The sequence below is a fragment of the Pteropus alecto genome, unplaced genomic scaffold (assembly GCF_000325575.1).
Source record: "Pteropus alecto unplaced genomic scaffold, ASM32557v1 scaffold71, whole genome shotgun sequence".
In the NCBI taxonomy this organism is placed as follows: domain Eukaryota; kingdom Metazoa; phylum Chordata; class Mammalia; order Chiroptera; family Pteropodidae; genus Pteropus; species Pteropus alecto.
In genome coordinates, this window is record NW_006433024.1 from 140,106 (window position 1) to 154,407 (window position 14,302).

Consider the following 14,302-nt stretch of genomic DNA (forward strand, 5'->3'; position numbering starts at 1 on the left):
TCTTGGTTGTATTGAATTGAGAGTCTGAAAGCTAATCCTAATTTTGACACCAATCTTCATGGATTCAATGGTGCCCTGGTTCTGGATCGACAGTTAAATCACAGCACACCACAATAAGTACAGTCCAGGCCCAACTTATGTGTGCTAAGGCGGTCCATTTATACATCAGTCTTATCTTTTGCAACCAAGTGTGTTGTGTGTAGTTCTGGTGCCTCTAAACTCTGCATAGGTGGTTGCAGGACCATCAGATACAAATAATGATGCTGTTCATTCTGTTTTTCCTGTCTGGATCCTTTTCTCAAAATTAAATAAAACTCAGTGCTTTGTTAAAACCTCTTTGTTCTTTGAGTTTGACTGTCAATCCAAACCCAAGGCCCCTGTTGGTGGTAATGCAAAAATATTTTATTGCAGAAAACAAGAAAATTTAAGAAAATATAAAGAAGAATATCATCTGTGAGCCTGTCACTCAAAAAAGTCACTATTTATAACTTGGTGGATTGATGCAATTCTAAAGTTCTCATAAAAATATATTACGTTTTTTACAAGCCTGAGATAAGAAATTGCATAATGTTTAGGACTTTGCTGTTTTCCTTTGAAAAGATATCATGAACATTTTTCCATATTTTCATATATTATTAACTTAATGATATATTCTTAGGAAAAATATATGCACATGACTTATATACATTACACCCTAGTATCAATTTTAAGTGGTTAGCAAGATGTATATGTTAACTTTTAAGGGGATCAGATTCTATGTTTGGAAATTTAAGCAGTCATACAAAAAGTTTAAAACTAATTTTATTTCACTTGAGTGGTACATATGATTTAAAAAGGGTGAATTGTTACTTAAAGTGAATAATAAAGTTTATAAGAGTAGTATAACAACCCATATTGCCTATTCATAAATAATTTGTAGAAGAAATCTCAGAAAATTTTAATAGAGTGGCATTGATATGTAGGTTGCTTTAAAATGGATTCTAGAAAAATATTGTTTTGTCTGCGTTGACGTCTCATTAACTTGATTTTATTACTTTCTAAAACTGTAGTGCCTATGAGATTATCAAGCTGAAAGGGTATACCTCTTGGGCTATTGGCCTATCTGTGGCAGATCTGGTAGGATCAATTTTGAAAAATCTCAGGAGAGTACATCCAGTTTCCACTATGGTTAAGGTAGGCTTAAATTGAATCTTTATTTAATATTTCCTGTTCCTTTATTATTTGTTGAGTCCTTACTATGTGCTAGGCATTATACAAGATGTTGAGGATATAATGGTAAACAAAATAGACAGAGGCCCTGACCTCACAATTTAATGAAAGAAATGGACTTAATAAAACAATTACAAAAGAAAATACATAATAACAAATTACGTTTGATGAAAAATTAAAAAGTGCTAAGAGTATATAAGAAAAGAATTTAACTCTTCTGAGAAGGAGACATGTGTGGTGGTTAGGGAAGTCTTTCCAAGGAAGTAAAATGTGATCTAATCTGAGTAAGAGTTAATTTGGAAGGCCGGACTAATATTCCAAGCAGAGGGAACACAGGTGCATAGGAGCTGAGGTAGATATAAGTAGAGAGCACTTGAGGATCAAAGAAAAAGGTCAGTTGTTAAAATGTAGAGAGCAGAGGGAGCAAAGGAAGGTGCATCATGAAGCTGGAGAAGCAAGCAGGGTCAGACCACAGAAAGGAACAGGGTAGGCTGAAGGGATGGCGTTAGGTCATGGTCAGTACATTGAGCCAGGCCCCAGGGATCAGGGCTCTTGTTTCCAGCCCACCCAGCAGCCCCCAAGTGGCATGATGGGATGGACATACATTCTAGTCTGAGAAGCTCCTTCTAGAAGGAAGACAGAAAGTAGAGGGAAACAAATTCCCGAAACACTGGCAGGAAAGTAGAGGACTTTGTTCTGCAACCACAGTGGCCTTGTTCCTGATGCCACCCAACCCCTGGAAGCTCATGTTAAAGCTTCAAAAGTTACACAGAGGTTGCAACAGAATGACCAAGGACAAGAAAATGAAGGGTAGGTGAGTGTAACTGGAGCTGGAGCTAGGCTTGGAATAGAATGTGGGCTGATAGTCTGGTGGGGCAGTGGCCTTTCGTGGTTAGGCACGGACCAAATGGAGTGAATGTGAGTGCAGCCTGGCAGGGGGCCCTCAGAGGAAGACGTGTGGTTGAGCTCATGAGGTTGAATATAAAGTAGCTACCAAAATGAGGCAACTGGACTTCAGTGGAGGAGGTGGCCAGAGAGTCCCTCTGTGGGTGACTGTAGTGAGACAGGAGCAAGGGGCATACCCTGAGCTCCTGAGGAAAGCCCCAGAAGTGGTGAGAGGAAAACTTGGCTGAATAGTGCCTATGAGTTCTGAGCTATCATGGGAAGCTGGGAGGCATCATGCCAGAGTCAAGGGGCCTCTCCCTTCCCTGAATGCTAGTTCTTGGTAACTGTTTATAATCAGACCTGGAGGAAGAAGACCATCCCATTGCCTCCTCTAACTCTAGACTCAACCCCAAAGGGCGGTGTAGGAAAGAGCAATAAGTGGTGGAGGCAGAGAGGTACGAGGGGTCTACTGGGTCTTCTTATCGTCCAAAGGATAGTAGGGAGGAGGCAGAGGCTTGTTTATGAGCACGTAGGCCTTGTGTGGATTGCCCAAGTTTTAAAAGGCTCTGGCAGCTGCTTCTGTGTCCTTGGATTGAGCTACAGGAGTGTAGGGAATCGTCCAAAGGATAGTAGGGAGGAGGCAGAGGCTTGTTTATGAGCACGTAGGCCTTGTGTGGATTGCCCAAGTTTTAAAAGGCTCTGGCAGCTGCTTCTGTGTCCTTGGATTGAGCTACAGGAGAGTAGGGAACATTAGGGCTATGACTGCACCTATTCCATGGTTCCTGTCCATCGTGAGAAGTCCAAGATAGAAGTCCAGTGGTGGCGGTGCATGGAGGTAGCCAAGAGGGAAGGGGTACATTCCATTGGCAATCGTGGGGGCCCGATGGACATGAAAGAGTACCCATAGGTTCCATTGGAAGCTGCACGTCTGAAGACTTGAGATGCCACCTGTAGCATCCATTGTCCAAACTCAATGGCGCCCCCTGGTGTAAAGACTAGCTTGTACAAAGCAGAGCCTTTCCAGCCGCCACTTGTTTCAGATGTCATTGCTCTCTTGATGTAGTTTATGCCAAACACAGGGTACTTGATTTCACAGTTCTTCATCAGATAAAATGAAATCATGAGGGACTGCATGGCATCCTTTTCCTTGGACAGAAGGATGACCTGGTAAAGGGTAGACAATGCCTTTCTTGGTCCCTTTGAGGCCTCTGGCACATTTTTTATGTCACTTGAGCATAAGTTCCACACAGTTATAGGACATTAGGATGCTCCTGATATTGTTGACGATCACTCCACTACCCTCTGAGTGATTCTTGTGCTCCGTAGTCTCTCCAGTATACTCTTATTCTGAAGCTCTCTTGCATAGCTGCTTCTCTGTATCAGGTTACTGAATAATGATCTAATTTTGCCTTTCAGGGCTTATATGGAATAAAAGAAGAAATCTTTCTCAGTATCCCTTGTATCTTGGGGCAAAATGGTGTCTCAGATATTGTGAAAGTTAACTTGAATTCTGTGGAGGAGGCCCTTTTTAAGAAGAGTGCAAACACACTTTGGAATGTCCAAAAAGACCTGGTATTTTAAAGCCTTTTAATGTTCCACTGTTATAAAACAACATAACAGACTGTATATTTTACATTTTGAAAGTATTTTCATCTGATCTGTAAAAAATAAAAACATGTTGGTGACTTACAGTATAACTCCAGTTTCTCAAGGCTAGAAAAAGGATATTTCTCCTCTTTATGAATCTCTTATAACTATATTCTAATGATACCCAGTTTGTACAGATGTAAGTTATACTTCTGAGGTATGTCATATATGTAAGAGTTGCCTTTAGGTTTCAAAGAATATATATAATTATTATAATATAGAAGTTAAGATTCTTAAAAACAAGCAATTTTTTTCTAATATTGAAATTTCATCTCATGCTGTTTTCTCTTGGGGCACCAGCATATTCACTTGATATTGCTTCATTAGCTTCATATGTCTATAATCTTGATTAAGTACTTTTAAGACCATGGATATCAGAAGGAAAATAGAAATATAACTTTATGGTATAAAAAATTTTTAATATCTTCAACCCTGCAAGTATTATACCAATTCATATAAATTCAAATTGTTTATTTGGTTTCTCTGTTGAAATACTATACAGGGAGCTTAGACCATACTCTAGGGCATTCGTTCAGGAAACTACTATTATTCTTTGTGCTGTGGTTATGAGGTCAATATTACATGATTTCTGCCCTCAAGTATCTCACAGCGAGTATTTAGAGTACATCAACTAATTGATTGATGAATGCTTGATAACAGCCAATTGGTAGCTCCCTCTTGGTGTCCAGGGTAGGAGTACATGTGTTTCTTTTGATTTATATATACAAATACATACATGACATATATGTATATACGTATTTCCTTGATTCTACAAAGAATTTAACACAGCTATAGGAAATATACAATGAAACAAAAAGTAAGAAACCAGGGCCAATTATACTAGACCAGTGGGAAAAATCAGAAGGCAGATATGCAGGCCCTGGGGATTTGCAGGGCTCCAGTTGCAAGTGCACCCATTTGGTCAGAGAGTCACAGCTCACCCTCTGTTATTCTTGCTATCTGAATAGCTTTCATTCTAGTCATCTGCTACTGAACATGATTAGTTTCCTGTTATTTTGTTCTTTTTTTTTTAAAATCTCTGTACAAACTATAGTCATGAGAGGGAGTTTAGGTAGAATAGGGGAAAGGAGAGTCTTCTGTGGATTTTGCATTGTTTGTTTTTTTTTTAAGCTCCCTTTTGTACACCAAATTAAACTTCATTTTCGAAAATCCTGGCAGAGATTGAAAGGCTGTAAAATAGTTTCTACAGGGAATATTCTAGGATGTTAAACTGATTTACATCATGTATTCTCAGTGGGGGGCAATATTGCCCCCAAGAGGGTGAAAATTGTTTTTTCGGGGGGGTGTGTGTGAAAAAAATTAGATATTACAAGGGTTTGGCTCTTCAAAGCTCAACCCTAACCAGACAAAATCATCTTATTCCTTAATATTTAATTCACAATTGGGCGGGGGGCGGGGGTGGGGAGAGAAAGCTGAACAGTTGTGGGAAAATGTCTAAAAAGGCTCTTGAGGGAGAGATAATGAAAAAAAAAAAGGTTGAGAAACACTGCTCGACATTTTATACAATAATTTGTCAGATGTGTATTATGTATTAATGATTCATAAATGAGTTAGAAAACAGTTAATTAAGTGGAACACAGTGGGAGAAGAGACCAGGGAAACATTGGCTTATCGCAGACTAAGGGATGAGAGCGGGATTTGGGTTCTACACTTAATGACTTCATAAACAACGAGTTGAGCTTTCCCTTCCACTTACAGCGCTGCACTGATTAAATTCTTAGGATTTTGTGTCTTATTTAAAAATCTCCATTGCATAGTGAGGGCTTTTAAATTTTTTTTCTGCTTCAGCTCACATTCGTGGGTGCTAAAAAGTAGCTCTGAGGTCTCTTTCTCCTACAGCCCCAGTCAAATGTCAAAAGCCCTTACCGGATATATCCAGGCAAGGTTTGGTTAAAAATAAATGTACTTGGGCTCTCTGGTGGATGCGTTCTGGGAAAGCGGCACTCCTTTTGTTAGCTGAGGCTCTGTGGTTCATTGTGCCTGCTGTACCTCCTGTGCTTGGAGCCCAAGGAGCCTCTTTGCAGCCCGCCAAATACAGAACCCTGAACCCGTTGGCTGGTGCGCAGGTGACAGGGAGCAGGTGCAGGTGCATGCACACTGCGCCAGGTGTGCTAGTCCTCCATGAGGCCTCGCCAGAAGGGCACGGCTTGCACAGACTCTGTAAACGACTGTTTTTCTTCTTGGACCTCACCTAGCTTTCCTTCATTCTCCCTCTACCTCTTGAGTGAGTGGTCATGAGCTGGGTTGCGGGAGTCCTGTGGTCTAGCCGGAGAGTGGACACTGCGGGAGTGAATTTCTTTCGCCGGAGGATGGCTCTGTGTCCCTTCCGAGCGGCATGCAGCCCACTCAGGGCTTCTTCCGTATGAGTGTGGCCAGAGGTACCTTGTGCCTGCTAGTCCTTGGCCCTGGACCTGTGGACTCAGACCTTGGTCCTGGAGCTGAGAGCTGGGGTGGGGGAGGGTGTAAACGAGGGTGGGGAGGAGAGGAAGAGCCATCCTGGATGTAATCTTGTCTTTGGTGGAGCAGCCCCCTATCCTTCCTTCATTCCCTCTTACCTGTATATCCTCTTCCCCTTGGTTTGCCTCCTGATTGATGGGATGCTGGCAGGAAACTACCAGGCTTTTTTTAACATTTATTTTTGTCATTCCCTGTTGTGCCTGAAGCCACCTCCTTCCCCACTGGATCCCAGGAGGTCTTTCTATGCCCCCTCTCACTACAGACCAATTCCTAATCTGAAAGTAGCTTTACAGTTTTTTCTCTATTAGTTTTCCAAGATGGCGACTGTCAAGTGTTAAGAAATTCAGAAGAGACCATTCATCACAATTAGATCTCCATTATAGGAACTGGATAGGTTGGTATGGCCTGTGCGATCAGCCTCTTATTAAAAGTAAGTTATACCTAGGAAGACCAGGAGCTGTAGGCATAAAAAGTAAAATAAAAAAATAAAGGATTGTAAGATGACAAGGTCCTTGCACTCTGTGAGGTCAACCAAGGGTTGCCTCGCCTAAAAAAAAATAATAAAAAATAAAAAAAATAAAAAGTAAGTTATATGCTCTGTGCCATAGGGTTAACCAAGGTTTCCTTGGTTGGAGGCAAGGTGATCGTATATGGTTGTGCAGGCTGTGTCCAGTTCAAGAGGGTGAGTGGGGGCCCTATCTTACTTAACCCTGAGGAACAGGTGCCCTTTTTAATTGTTCCACCAGAGTGGGCTTCTTTTTCTAGAAGTTATGGTTTTCTCTCTGTAAGTTACCACTCCCTCCCCTTTCCATATTGTGCTCTTTGGAAGGAAGTCCCTGTGTGCAAGCCACACTTAAAGAGTGGGGAGTTATGCTCCCTCTTCAGTATCTACATAACTTATGTGGCATTCTTCTGCATAGATTTGTTTTTCCCTATCCAGTCATTTGTTAGTAGTATGGACTCACTGATTTTATTTTATATTTTGGGTTATAACCCAATACATATTTATTTTGTGTCTCAGATTGTCCCAGCTTTGGCCATTGGGAGCTCATTTAGTTGGCTACTGTGTCTCTTTGACATACCCCATTAACATAGGGTTTTTGTTTTGAGCACCTCCTTACTTTCTGGCACTATGTTTTGGCTTCTTCATTTTGTATATTTTTAGCTTGAATCAACCTTTCTGCCAAGGAGCCTGGTTCTTTTTATTAGGTTTATAATACAATTATAATATATTTGGTTTATAATTGTATTAAACCAAAGTCTGGGTGCTGGGTGTGCTCCTTGCTACCAGACTTACAGTATATTTTTAAAACGATCTTTTAAAGATAATTTCATCAATGCTGCATAATTCCATTCCATACTGCTCCAATCTCTGAATAATTCAGAGTATACTCAAAGCATTGGCATCTCATTAAACCACAGCTTTTTCTTTGTGATACAGTTTAGATTTCTAGGCTAATCAGTTACAATCTAGTCTCATATTCAAAGTGCTTGGCTTTGGATTTCCATTAATTAGAATAAAGTAAAAAGATCCAACAATATAACTTGGATATATACTTAAATTATAGATACTTAATCATTTATTTCTAAGTACTAGAACAGTCTTTTTTTCAATGAAAATTTTAATATATATAGTAAAGTTAAAAGAATATGTATTTAAATCATTATTTCCAAAAGGTAATACATTTACAAGGTTACACATAAAAGTAACAAAAAGATACACATGGAGAAGTCACACTTTCATCCAGTTTCCATTCAGCCTTTCCCCCAACATCTGCCTTAGGCAACCATTTAGATTAGTTTCTTGTGTGGAATCCTCTAGTATTCTACAAATACAAACATTATTTTCCCTTTTTACAAATAAAGCTGTGTGCTAGAAATATGTAATACTGATTATTTTTGCAGGTACCATTGCCTGATTAGAGAACTATAAATTTTTACAGTCGGAAGAGACCTTACATGTCACTCCATTTATTTAAAAAACTTTTATTGAGCTCCTATGTGCCAAATAGATGCTAAGCACTAGATAAGTGGAGGTGAGTAAAACTGCCTATTTTCAAAAAAGCTCATAGTCTGGTGAGAAAAATTTCTACAGAATCCCTGCTTTATCATTGTGTAGCCTCAGCTTAAATTGAAGAGATGTTCACTACCATCAAAGACTTTTATTAAACAGTTTCTGGTTTTGTTTTCCTAATTGTGAGCTGAAACTTACCTGTTTGTAAGTTGTATCTCTTCTTTTTGGACTTTTATATCATGATGAAATATTGAACAGATTTATTATGTCTTCTAATAATTCACAAGGTATATACAGATGGCAAGTATAAGAATTTTCTTTCATTCTACAATGAATCAGGAGCTACCCTACCCCTTTGTCTTTTAGGGCTTGAGTGATGAACTTGCCTTTGTGGATGCTGATGAAGGCAAATTGACAGGTGAGACAATAGATCTTCAACGTGGCAGCCCTTTCATGAAAATGCCAAATATTGATTCTAGCACAGATTAATGTCATAGTTAAATACTATAAATATTCTAATACTACACGAATATCTAAGAAAATCCTGCCTTTATTTCTCTTTATGAAGACTTCCCCGGTTTTAGAGATAAAGCTGGCTGCTCCCTTCTCTGTAGTCTCATAACATATTCAGATTTCATTAGGTTACAAAGTTTCCTACCACACCATACTGCATTCCTTGGAGCAGTAGTTATAGTAGTTATCATGACAGTTACCATTAATCTATTGCCCACTTTGTCCAGACCCTGAGCTAAGCACTTTACATGTTATTTAATCCTTAGCACAACTTTGTGTTTTACAGATGATGCACCTGCAAACTGAGGTTAAATAAAAGTGATGGAGTAAGTACTTGAACCCAGTTTTATTTGACTTAAAAGCCAAAGCTCTTCACTATTGTATTTAGAATCCAGGAGATAATTATTTGAAGAAATAAATGAATAAGGTCTCCCTGTTCAAGGTTTTTTTTTTTTTTTAATCACATTTAAGTAAACATTCTCGTTTACCAGACTAAAGTACATTTTGACCTCTTATTCCATAAAGTACAAAAGGTATGTGGAGAGGCTTTAAAAAAATGTACGAGGAAAACTTAATACTAACTTCCTGAAATTAAAAAAGTGCTATGGGCATAGTAGATCTGGTGGAGCCCACTCTTTAGCAAACATAGTGTAGTAACTGAACTGAACAGGAAATGTGTACTTAGATTTCAGATGTTTCCTCACAATCTATTTCTGATCAAATCTTTCCTCAGATTATCTTGTCACTGAAAGCTTCAATGTAGCAATTATCACAGCGGGCACACGCCAGATAAAAGGAGAAACATGCCTTGATTCAGTCCATCGCAATGTGTCCATGTTTAAATCTATGATTTTCCAATATTATCCAATGTGGTCCCTGCTTCAAACTGATTATTGTTTCCAGTCTAGGTCAGCTTTATTTTAACTGTTCAGTGAAGAATTTTTTTTTTTTTTTTTGCTGGATGGTGGTGGTGATAGTTTTAGTAACTTGGGAGAAAAAGTTTAGTGAGTATTCTAAACTACCAATATAACCAGACTCTCTTCCTGTTAATGTAACATGTATTTTGCACAGATGTGATCGGTGTGTATGTACCATAATGAGGATTTCTTTAAACATTAGTGCTTATGAAAAGATAATTTGCTTAATCATGAGTTTCAAGGTTTACATTCTAAGCTGTTTTCCAGATTACTCAGGATGTAGAAATGAAAGTAACACTGTAGTTTACTGCCTGATTCTCCAAAATTGTACTAGACTCTTCACTGGTGCATGCACAAAGTGGACAAATTCAAGATATACTTTGGAGATCAAATATGCAGGACTGCTGGTAGATTATGTGTAGTGACGGACAGGGAGGAATAAAAAATGACTTCTAGATATTTTCCTTGAGCAACTAATTGGATGGTGGTTCTGTTTACCTGGGTTGGGATGCTTTCAGAGGGGTGAGAGTCAGTGAAGTAGGGAACGGGTGTTGGGTTTAGGAGAGAAAATCAAGGTTTCCAATTGGGACATGTTAAGTTTGAGATAATCTGAAAAGGCATTGAAGACATATCAAACAGGTAGCTGACTGAGTCTGAAACTCAGAAATCTAGTCTGGGATATTCAATCAAATTACTGTATTTTAAGGTCATTTGGAATAGTTTTCTTTGAGAGTAGGCCAAAACTTAGTACATGATTAAGTTTATTCACTTTAATTTGACATGATAATTATTTAAATTTTGTTTCATACTTGTATAAAATACTTAAATGACTCTAGAATTACATCAAATCTAGAGAAGAGTCTAGCTTCTGTTTCTGTTCTCTTTTCCCTATAGCCTCCATCTCTTTATGGGTAACCAAAAACTCATTTAAAATTCTATTTTATCATTTATAGTTTGTTGTTTCTATATACGCTATTCCCCATTTTCTTCTTAAAAAAAAAACAAAACAAAACAACTTAGTATATCATAAAGATCAATCCATAGAGTTATTTAGAGAAGTGTTGATTACTAAAGCTTTGGTAAGTTTTGAAATCAGATGTTTAATCCTCCAATTTTCTTTTTCAAGATTGTTTTGGCTCTTCTGAGTCCTCTGCATTTCCACATCAATTTTAGAATTAGCTTGTCAATTTGTACAAAAAAGCCTGCAGAGATTTTGATAGGGTGTACATTGAATCTGTAGATAATTTTTGGTAGTATTTCCATCTTAACAGTATTTTAAGTCTTCCTGTTGATGCCCATAGAATGTCTTTCCAATTTATTTAGGTCTTCCCTAATTTCTTTTAGCAACATTTTAGTTTTTTTTTCCCTCCACGTTTTATAGTTTTTAGTGTACAAATCTTACTCTTTCCTTGGTAAACTTATTCCTAAATATTTTGAATGCGATGGTGAAGGAATTGTTTTATTTTTGGATTGTACATTGCAAGTATATAGAGATATAGTTAGCTTTTGTATTAATCTTGTGTCTTATTTTGCTGAACTCATTAGTTCTAATATTTTAGTAGATTCTTAGAATTTTCTATGTACAAGATCATGTTGTCTGTAAATGTACAGTAGTCCCCCCTTATCTGTGAGAGATACGTTCCAAGATTGTCAGTGGATATCTGAAACCACAGATAGTACCAAACCTTTTATATGCTGTTTTTTTCCTATGGAGTCATCCCTTGGTATCCATGGGAGAGTGCTTCCAGGAACCCCATCAATTACCCAAATCTGAGGATGCTCAGTTCCCTTTTATAAAATGGTGTAGAACAATGCATATAGTTGGCTTTCCGTATCTGTCGTTTTCCAATCATGGATCGAAAATACTGTTTCCAGTCCATGGTTGGTTGAAACCACAAATGCTAAACCTGAGGATACAGAAGGTCAACTGTACATACATACCTATGATAAAGTTTAATTTATAAGTTAGACACAGTAAGAGATTAACTATAATAACTAATAAGATAGAATAATTATAAGTTACTGTAATAAAAGTTATGTGACAAAGTTATGTGGTCTCTCAAAATCTTATTGGACTTTACTCACCCTTCACAATTTTTCCTTCATAATTTCACATATAGAATGTTTCTTTTTACTGTGGATCTTAGCAACTTCAGATCTACAGTTCTCTTTCTCTCTTTATTGAGAACTTTGACCTTTTCACTTAAAGGAAGCACTATATGGCTTTTCTGGTGTATCTGAATTGCCAGTATTGCTATTCTTGCGATTTGGGGCAGTTATTAAGTAAAATAAGGGTACTTGAACACAAGCACTGCAGTACCAAGATAGCTGATCTGATAACTGAGATGGCCACTAAGTGACTAATGGGTGAGGGGCATAGACAGTGTGGATATGCTGGACAAAGAGATGATTCACGTCCCAGCAGGGACAGAGTGGGATGGCTCACTACTCAGAATGGCATGCAGTTTAAAACTTAGATGAGTTGTTCATTTCAGGAATTTTCCATTTAATATTTTTGGACCACAGTGGGCTACAGGTAACTGAAACTGCAGATAATGAGGGGACTACTATAGTTTTATTTTTCATTTTTCTATCTTGCCTAATTGCCTTGGCTAGAGCATGAAAGTGGTGAGAGTGGGCCTCCTTGTCTTGTTCCCAATTTTAAGGAGGAAAGTATTCAGTCTTTCACCATTAAGTATAATGTTAGCTGTATGTTTTTCATAGATGTTCTTTATCGTATTAAGGACATTCTCTTCATAGTTTGAGAGTTTTTATCACGAACAGGTGTTGGATTTTGTCAAATGCTTTTTATGCATCTGTTGAGACAGTCGAGTGTTTTGTACTTTATTCTACTAATGTATTATGCCAATTGATTTTTGGATGTTGAACTAATTTGGGAAAAATTCCACTTAGTCATTATGTATAATCCATTTTAATGTTGCTAGATTTGGTTTGCTAACATTTTGTTGAGGATGTTCATATCTATATTCTTGAGGGAAAATAGTCTATAGTTTTCCAGAGATGTCTTTGACTCTCTTTTGTATCAGACTAATAATGGGCCATAGAATGAGTAGTGAAGTGTTCCCTCCTCCTTTTTCTGGAAGAGTTTTTAAAGGAGTGGTATCCTTTAAATATCTAGTGGAATTCTCCAGTGAAATCACCTGGGCTAGGCTTTGCTTTTGGAAAGATTTCTAAATTACCAATTTAATCTCTCTTTGTTGTATGTCTCTTCAGATTTTTTATTTGAGCCAGTTTTGGTAGTTTTTGTCTTTCTAGGAATTTACAATTTTATGTAAATTATCTAATTTGTTGATTTATAGTTCATAACATTCCCATATAATCCTGTATATTTCTCTAAAGTCAAGAATGATGATGCCCTCTTTCATTCCTGATTTTAATTTGAATCCTCTCTTTTTCTTGGTCAATTTAGATTTTTCAATTTTGTTGATCTTTTCAAAGAAACCATTTTGGTGTCATTAATTTTCTCTATTGACAATTTTTCTTTCATTTTTATTTCCATTCTAATCTAATTTTTATTATTTTCTTTGGGTCTAGTATGCTTTTCTTTTTCTTGTTTCTTATGATAGAAAGTTATGTTTTTGAGTTGAGATCTTATTTTCTAGTGAGCATTGACAGGTATTGATTTCCCTTTCAGCACAGTATATATAAGCCGCATCCCATAAAATTTGTTATATTGTTTTTGTTTTCGTCTCAAATATTTTAAAATTTCTCTTATAATTGATTTTTTGAGGTATAAGGCCAAGTATTTTATTGTTTATTTCTTGCATTGGAAGTACTCCTTGATGATATCCTTTGTCAGTTTTTAACTACCACGTAACTGCAACCAACCACTTTACAGGGTTCTTCCCCTTGTCAGTTTTACAGAGGCCTACCAACTCTCCTAGTTTACATAGGCTCGTCAGTTGGATGCAAGCCCACAAAAATGGGCTTGACTATTATACTGTCTTTTATAGTTGCTACCTAATCACTCTTACCAGTGCTCTTTTTTAGTTCATGTCGATTTGAATTGTTGTCTGGTATCGTTTCTTTCTGCCTGAAGAACTTCCTTGAATAATTGTTGCAAGGCAGGTCTGCTGTTAGCAGTGAATTCTCTTCGTTTATTTGGGAATGTCTTTATTTTGCCTTCATTTTCGTAACATAGATTTGCTGGATATCCAATTCTTGGTTAAGTTTCTTTTCCAGCACTTTGAATGTCATTAAACTCTTTTCTGACCTCTATTGGTTCAGATTAGAAGTCAGCTATTACCTTATTTGGGTTCCCTTGAATGCAATATCTGTTTTGCCATTTCCAGTATTTTCTTTGGCTTTTAACAGTTTATGATGTGTCTAAGTCAGAATGTCTTTCAGATTATCTTGTTTGGAGTTCTTAAACTTCTTGGCTGTGTAGGTTAATGTTTTTCACATTTGGGAAGTTTTGGCCACTATTTCTTTGAATTTTTTCTGCTTTTTCTCCTCTCCTTCTGATACTACAATGAGCATGTTCGTGTTTCATGGTGTCCCACAAGTCTGTTCTCTTTCTGTTCTTTAATTAATTTCAAGTTTGTACATTTTCTACTAGACAGTCCCAGTCTCCAAATAAGGACTTTTGTCTACTCTTAAGACCTTTATCTTTTTTGTG

The 14,302-nt window shown here is 37.4% G+C and overlaps 1 protein-coding gene and 1 pseudogene across 1 annotated transcript in view; one reads left to right on the plus strand and one right to left on the minus strand.

Moving 5' to 3' along the window:
• Nucleotides 1-3,783, plus strand: part of LOC102887989 (L-lactate dehydrogenase C chain) — a 29,534-nt gene extending 25,751 nt beyond the window's left edge. The window contains 2 exon segments of the mRNA XM_015586454.2: nucleotides 1,050-1,173; nucleotides 3,511-3,783. Coding sequence (XP_015441940.1) covers nucleotides 1,050-1,173; nucleotides 3,511-3,675 — 289 coding nt within the window. The 3' untranslated portion in view covers nucleotides 3,676-3,783.
• On the minus strand, nucleotides 2,749-3,430 carry LOC102887152 (annotated as a pseudogene).
• Nucleotides 3,784-14,302: the final 10,519 nt, after the last annotated feature.